Consider the following 8,201-nt stretch of genomic DNA (forward strand, 5'->3'; position numbering starts at 1 on the left):
CACACACAAAAGGTCTTTATAGCATTGGAATGACCTGCACAAATGTACTTCATTACACACCTGCATTATCCTGGGTGAAATGTCCTTGTGCTCTTGTGTTGTGGACTTTAGTTTTGCTTTTTTCCTGTTTACCCCTTAATTGTTTCCAGGTATCTTGTTAGTCCAATTACCTCTATGTATATAAGCCCTATGCTGGGTCCAAAATGACATACTGATGCTTCACTGCCATTCACAATGGGATAGTAAAGTGTCCATTGAATGCGCACTTCAAAATCTCACCAGAAGTAGTAGGTCATCCGGGAACTTTTCACTACTGTTTTTTTGAATACCATGTATTCAGATATACTCTGTTGGCCAGGGATGGGCAAAAAAAACAAACATCAAAATGTATTTTAAAATAAAATACCAAATACCTCAATTTTAAATGTATCAAAATAAACTACAAAATACAGCAGCCACAACATGTATCAAAATAAACTACTGTATTTTTGTATTTTGAAAATACTACAAAAATAAGGGAGCATGAAATTTCTTCACAAACCTTCCATCAGTTGGCCCATTTGATCGATCCCTTCACCATTAAACTGACTTGATTAAGTAAACAATGTTTGATAGCAACAGCTTTTCTCTGCCCAAGTCATGCAATAAATCTGACATATGCATCCAGTTAAAGGCACAAATATGTAGGATTTTTAGATTAAAATTAGGGCTGGGCAAGTTAACGCGTTTTTATCGCGTTAACGCATTAATTAATTAACGCCGACAATTAATTTATCGCGCGTTAACATACTTTTTATTTTGAAAGTCCTTTGCTCACTGTGTTTGAATACACATAGATAGACTACAACCGAATACAACACAAACCATGGGTCGCAGGAGGGGTGGGACGTTTATCAGTAGGCTACTGGCTGCTTGGGATGAGCGTCATCACGCGTCTCAACCAATGAAAGCATTTGTTGTGTGCCTAAGAGAGCTACAGCGCGAAAAAGAAAATATCTGGTTCGGACATAAAAATAGAAAAAGGTACCCACTGCTTATCACTCAATAAAAGAATCACATTGCTAAGTGTTTTTGAATGTTTTGATTTCGTTTGGTTTAATAATTAACATTACCTTTGCGAGTCTGACTCTCACTGCACTCGTGAATTAGCAGAACTTGATGGGGACATTCAAACGCTTAACAAACGCTTCATGTGACCAACAATTCTGTACGTTACATGTTTATTAAAGCATACTGTGTGGAGATACGCAAATGAGCCCAAAATATTTATATCTTAAACGGTTTCCTCTCATGTCATCTCAAGGAAACGCTTAATGCACTTAGACTGATATTAAAGATACCAAATTCTATTTACAAATAAAGCACATGCAGAAAAACGGATGACACCAAAATATAAACTTTCAGTATCAATTAAAATGCAAGCATTTTATAAATTTTCTTCATAACGGTTTTATAAAGGTAGGAAATTGCTTAGTGTGGTTTTCATTTGTTAAAATAAATATAAAAAATACAGTGTGTTCGTGTCCGTCTGTCCGCTGAATTTGACCCATAATCTCTGATTCTCCTCATCTGTGATCATGGAAAAGGGGAATTACAATGACAAGTAGGCCTACTCAATATGCTCGTTTAAGCATCATTTAAACGTTTCCAACAAATAAATGAATCGACTTTTCTCAGTGTGTTAATTACATAGATTTATTTGGATATTCATACGATGATATTCATACGATGGCTGAAGCAGCAGTGAGCATCCAGCGTGCGACACGGTAAACAGATCAACACTGTAAACGAAATTCTACAAACCTTCAGTGAAAAAAATAAAAATAAATAAAATGATCATGCGATGCGATAAAATAGCTTCTATTCCCTGCAAACGATACCATTAAAAATGTTAACGTTCCACTTAATGGCAGAAACAAAACAAAAGGTAAGCAAGAATCCGTATTAATTTCAGTACGAGTAATAGAGGGCGATCCTGTCAAAATGGCGGTGCCGGCATGCAACGACATGCAACGAGGTGTGACGTCGGTTCGTATTCTCTATTGCACTTTTGTTCATACAGCAGTACTTTGAAAGAATAAAATTACGCAATACACTACTCTTGATTTCATTATTGAATTTTGCGCATGCTGCGATTAATCGCGATTAATCAGAAAAATCATGCGATTAATCGCGGTTAAAATATTAATTATATTAGTTGCCCAGCACTAATTAAAATATTCAAAAACCACTAAAACAATGTTATATTTTTGTTGACTTGTGTACTTACATCATCCCAAATGTTTCCAAGAAATACTAAATCCAGAAAAACAAGCAATTTTAAACAGGACACACACCCTCATTTTCCCTCGATTTCCCGTTTTATTTTGTCGAAAAACCATGGAAACATCGAAGACACTTTAGTACTGTATATTATGAGTTTTATTAGACAGGGAAGCAACTGTTTGGATACATTCATTGACAGAAAACTCATCATGTTATATCGTTTGACACATTAAGGGCCAGATTTACTAAGCGGGGCAAATAAGCGTTAAATAAAGATGTAAATACCAGTAAATTGACGAGCGCAACATTAGTAAATCACATTGTGTGATTCATTTAAATATTCTCCTCCCATAAATTTTGAATCTGAAAGGGAAACTCCTAAAAATGCATATGCAATAAGGTCAGCTGCAAACACAACTCAGTCCACATGTTTTCAGTGCTAATTTTATACTGCGTGTCTTTAGTAAATCCCGACAGTAGTTTTTTAATGCCAAAAGAGGGTTTGCACTGGCACAAGCTGTTAGTAAATCTGGCCCTAAGTCTTTTTGTTTGAATCTTGTTTTCTTGATTTATCGCGAGTACCATGTTTTACCATGACTAATATCGATCTATCTTACTGCAGTGTGCAACAAGTGTCTCAAAGCAGCCGCTGAGCGAACGCACAGAGTTGCACTATGCCAACTTTCAATACTCAAATTTATCTAATATGATAAGCAGCACTGCTTTACCCTACGCGCACATGACCGGAAGAAGTGGAAGCAGCGACTGTGGGATAATAAAAGTCCCGCTGCTGTCGAGCTCTGTGTCGCGCTCGTCTCTCATTAGTAATCGCTCCGGAGGGCTCGTTACTGCTCTCACAGCACTCAGTCCTGCTCTGCTTCATACTACAGTAATGTTAATAATCTCTCCATAAACATGATTTCTGCCTGAGTCCTGTCCCAATTCTTTTCCACCAGCTGTAGACGTGAAGACAACATCCCATGATTCCGTGAAATCAAGGTGTCATCGAGCTTCGCCTTTGTTTTGAATTAGCGATCTTTGAGGCGAAAATGTACATATTGTGGCATCAAATATTCACATATCCCTGTGATCTCCCAGATGAAGGTTAGTTTTAAAGTAACCAACAGTAAATTGTTTGCAAATGACTCATAATTGTATCCTAATTTAGTTACTTGGTGTAGCATACTTTGCATCAGCAACACTGACTCAATGAGTAATTTATAAGAAGACAACTGACGGCACCTGTATTCATAGCAACTAGTTTTTAACCAATTAATCATTTGATTGTTAATCATAAATATAGGGGGTTGCTGCTCGGTAATGTTTTCAAGAACATTTTATAAATTGGTATACTATTTAGCCTACCAAAATGAACACAAAATCTTAACAATGAACTGTTAAAAATGATAGCAATTCTTGCTAAAAATTGATGGAAAGCTGTCAGCCTGCACGTTTCTTGACCACCTTCTTCCATATGGATCAATTTTCTGTTCAGATCGCAACAAGTCTCAGCAAACTATTGAGTAAGCACCAATCAGAGGCCACAATTTTATGATGTCATCATGTAGACTTCTTACAAAGTATTTTACAGTATTTTAAAAATACAAAAATACAAAACACTGAAGTATTTTGATACAAAATACAACGCTTTTTTCATCAACCCTATTTTGTATTTGAAATACGTATTTGAAATACATCATAAATACTGCCCATCCCTGCTGTTGGCGTACTGTTTTTCACGTAATATATAGGGAAGTACTCAATTTCAGACGCAATGCTAGAGTCTCCTGTGTTCATTATTGGGACATGTTTTCGTATCGTTTGATGTTCAGTTGCTCAGTTCTGTTTGTGTTTCAAGATTATAAAACATTGCATTTGGACCCTGATCTCCTTCATCTCAGAGCAAACTGTTCGTTACAGTGGGTACTTTCTCATGCTAAAAACATTCAACCACATGATATGCACTCTGATACTGTTCACGGTAAAGTGCCCCAATTTGTGGTATGAGAAAAGAAGCTGACCACCATGACCTCAAAAAATCAGGAAATGCATCAACCAGAGTTAAAAGTACAGCAAAGAAATGTGCTTTTCACACATTCAAAACACCTATTTCAAATACAGATTGTGTTAGACGTCCTCTAATTCAACTCTGATAGCCTATATATATTGTATTCATATTGTTTCTGCATCCTACAAACAGAGATCATTTGTTTACCTGACATTTTTATTACACCCTCAAGCGATTAAAATATAATGTCATCATATGTCTTTACTAATAAAATCCTTAACCAGTGTTCTGGGTAGTGGTTTGTTCAGTAGTACCCCAGTTTCTGCCTGTGGTGGCGTGAGAGAGGAGCCGTGTCAGTGGGCGGTTGTTCCATGTGTCCCAGTTCAGGTCTGAGCTTAAATAGACGCCGTCTTTCTCGATGGTCACATCACAGGTGACAGCCAAGCTAGAAGATGAAGTCGCATATGTTGGGTTTCCATGCAGTTCTGCTGCTGTGGCTTCTGGTCTCGTCCTCAATGCAAGGTGGGTTTCACACATTCTTACCAATATTCAGAATGTGTTTTGTGTTGCTACTGAATTCACTAATGCTAAAGAATATGGTGATGATAACTGTATTTGTAAGGTATTTTGCTTAGTGATAGGTTGAATTGAAATTAATGTCCTGCTTTTATCTCCAGAGGAAATTGTTACAGGTAAAAGCTGTCTAACTACTGCAGATACTAAAGTTCCTGTGAAGAATCTGCGTAGCTACACACGACAGCGCAAACCTGTTTTCCCTGTGGATGCTGTGAGGTGAAAATACATTCAGATTTTTGCAGACTTATCTTGTATTATTAAGAGAGTGAAATGAAAGGGATAATTAAAGATTCATTTTACCTCATATGTGACTGGAAACATTGTCATAATAGCCTGTTCTGTTTCATTCTGTAGATTTCTTACAGTCAAAGGGATCACAATCTGCTCAGATCCCTCCTCACCATGGGCCATTAAAGCAATGAAGTACCTGGATGAAAAGAAGAAACCTCAGTCAGCTCGTCGATCTGTGACAGCGCCGCCTAAGAATACATCAACCATAAACATGACTCGGTCATCAGCTCAGATTGAAACGCAGACCATTGGACAAAAATAATTTCTATAACTGGCCAGTATCATTTTGCATTTTTTAAAAGGTTTTCTCTTTGGAGATAACATGCACTTTATTGTACATGACTCACTTTATAGTTTGTGATGTTTAAAAAAATCAATGTATAGTGTTTGGTCACACTGCGCAGAATAATATAGGTTTCATAGACAATTGGAAAAGCTTTTGGGGCAGACCTGATCTGTTGAAAAGAGATGGTATTCATCCCTCCCGGGATGGTGCTGCTCTTCTCTCTAGAAATTTGGCAAATAGTCTTAGAGCTGAAACATGACAAACCAGGGCCCAGATCAGGACGCAGACAAACTGGCTAAACCGACCGTCTGCTAGCCGCCTCACGTCACAGAACTCAGATAATTCACAGCACATAGAAACACTTTCACCTAGATATTATCACATAGAGACTGTGTCTGTACCTCGAACTAATAAATACAAAAAACTTCCAAAACCTTTTAAGGGTAAAAATTTAATTGATGTTCAAAAAATGAAAATCACAGATAAATCAGATAAACAAATGATAAAGCTTGGGTTACTGAATATTAGATCTATTTCTTCAAAAGCACTTATTGTAAATGAAATTATCACAGACAATAAACTAGACTTGCTGTGTTTGACAGAAACCTGGCTAAAACCAGACGATTACATTACTTTAAATGAATCTAGTCCTCAAGGTTATGATTATCGACACAATCCTCGACAGAAAGGCAAAGGGGGAGGTGTTGCTGTAATTTATAGTAATATATTCAGAATCATTCAAAAGAATTTCAAATATAATTCCTTTGAAGTGATGGTGCTTTATGTAACATTATGTAAGTTGACATTTGTGCTGGCTACTGTATACAGGCCACCAGGGCACCATACTGACTTTATCAAAGAATTTGCTGAGTTTCTATCAGAGTTAGTACTGGCTGCGGATAAAGTCCTTGTTGTTGGTGATTTTAATATCCATGTAGATAATAATAAAGACGCATTTGGATTGGCATTTGCAGATATTTTAAACTCTATTGGAGTTAAACAACACGTGTCAGGACCCACTCATTGTCGCAATCATACCCTAGATCTAATACTGTCGCATGGAATAGATATTGATGCTGTTGAAATTCTACAGCAGAGCGATGATATATCAGATCATTATTTAGTCTCGTGTATAATACAATTAGCCAAGGCTACAAAACCACCACCCAGCCATAAATATTGTAGAACAATCACGTCTGCCACTAAAGATTGCTTTATAAATAATCTCCCAGAGCAGTTTCATCGCCTTAGTATACCTGACAACTTAGAAGAACTCGATGCTGCAACAGAAACTATTGGCTCTCTCTTTTCCAGCACATTAGATGCGGTCGCTCCTTTACGTCTAAAGAAGATTAAGGAAACTAATCCAACGCCGTGGTATGATGAGCACACTCGGGCTCTAAAACGAGCTGTTAGAAAAGCTGAACGTAGTTGGAAGAAAACAAAACTAGAAGTTTTTCGCCTTTCTTGGAAAGAAAAAATGATTGAGTACAGAACAGCCATAAGAAATGCTAGATCTACTTATTTTTCAAATCTCTTAATAGAAAACAAACATAATCCTAGGTATTTATTTGACACAGTGGCTAAATTAACTAGAAACAGAGATTCAACTGCTGACGTTTCCATAGAGCACAGCAGTAATGACTTTATGAACTTCTTTACTTGCAAGATTGATAATATTAGAGAGAAAATTATAAACATGCAACCGTCTACAGTTTCTCTTCAGACAGTGCACTGTAGTGTCCCTGAGGTAAAACTAGAATCATTCGCCGCTATAGGAGAGGAAGAATTATCTAAACTTATCAAATCATCAAAATCAACGACATGTATGTTAGACCCAATGCCGACTAAACTACTGAAAGAAATGCTTCCAGAGGTCGTAGGTCCACTTCTTGATATAATTAATTCATCTTTAACACTAGGACACGTGCCAAAAACCTTTAAGCAGGCTATTATCAAACCTCTTATTAAAAAACCTCAACTAGATCCGAGAGATTTAGTAAATTACAGGCCAATCTCGAATCTACCTTTTCTGTCAAAGATACTAGAAAAGGCAGTTTCAACACAACTGTGTTCCTTTTTAGAAAGAAATGGAATCTGTGAGGATTTCCAGTCAGGATTTAGACCATACCATAGTACTGAGACTGCTCTCGTTAGAGTTACAAACGATCTACTCCTATCATCCGATCGTGGCTGTATTTCTCTATTAGTGTTATTAGATCTCAGTGCTGCTTTTGACACTATCGATCATAACATTCTTTTAAAAAGGCTTGAAAACTATATTGGCATTAGTGGAATTGCTTTGGCATGGTTTAAATCATACTTATCTGACCGTTATCAGTCTGTGGTAGTTAATGAAGAGATGTCGTATCGATCACAGGTTAAATATGGGGTACCACAAGGCTCAGTATTAGGACCGTTGCTTTTCACTCTGTACATGCTGCCCTTAGGAGAGATAATTAGGAAGCATGGTGTTAGTTTTCACTGCTACGCTGACGATACTCAGCTCTATATTTCCTCGCGCCCTGACGAAACCTACAAATTCACAAAACTAACAGAATGCATAGCTGACATTAAAAACTGGATGACAAGAAATTTCTTATTATTAAATTCAGAAAAAACTGATTTCCTAATCTTTGGACCAAAAACTTCCTCACGAAAAAACCTTGAATACTCTCTAACACTTGACGGGTGCTCCATTAAACCTTCGTCCTCAGTTAGGAACCTGGGTGTGCTCTTTGATACCAATCTTTCATTTGAAAGTCATGTTTCTAG

At 37.1% G+C, this 8,201-nt stretch overlaps 1 protein-coding gene across 1 annotated transcript; it reads left to right on the forward strand.

The window, feature by feature from the left end:
* The first annotated feature begins 4,725 nt into the window (after positions 1–4,725).
* On the forward strand, positions 4,726–5,402 carry LOC137003922 (C-C motif chemokine 8-like). Its single transcript, XM_067364226.1, has 3 exons — positions 4,726–4,795; positions 4,951–5,065; positions 5,204–5,402. The coding sequence occupies exons 1-3, from the start codon at positions 4,726–4,728 to the stop codon at positions 5,400–5,402; spliced, it is 384 nt and encodes a 127-aa protein (XP_067220327.1).
* Positions 5,403–8,201: the final 2,799 nt, after the last annotated feature.

The sequence above is a fragment of the Chanodichthys erythropterus genome, chromosome 16 (assembly GCF_024489055.1).
Source record: "Chanodichthys erythropterus isolate Z2021 chromosome 16, ASM2448905v1, whole genome shotgun sequence".
Classification (NCBI taxonomy): Eukaryota; Metazoa; Chordata; class Actinopteri; order Cypriniformes; family Xenocyprididae; genus Chanodichthys; species Chanodichthys erythropterus.

What these genes read in the sequence shown, in the direction of transcription:
- LOC137003922 (XM_067364226.1), top strand. Translation starts at nt 4,726, where the DNA reads ATGAAGTCGCATATGTTGGGTTTCCATGCAGTTCTGCTGCTGTGGCTT. An exon ending in GGTCTCGTCCTCAATGCAAG is followed by an intron (nt 4,796 to 4,950) that starts GTGGGTTTCACA and finishes TTTTATCTCCAG; the next exon opens with AGGAAATTGTTACAGGTAAA. An exon ending in TTCCCTGTGGATGCTGTGAG is followed by an intron (nt 5,066 to 5,203) that starts GTGAAAATACAT and finishes TTCATTCTGTAG; the next exon opens with ATTTCTTACAGTCAAAGGGA.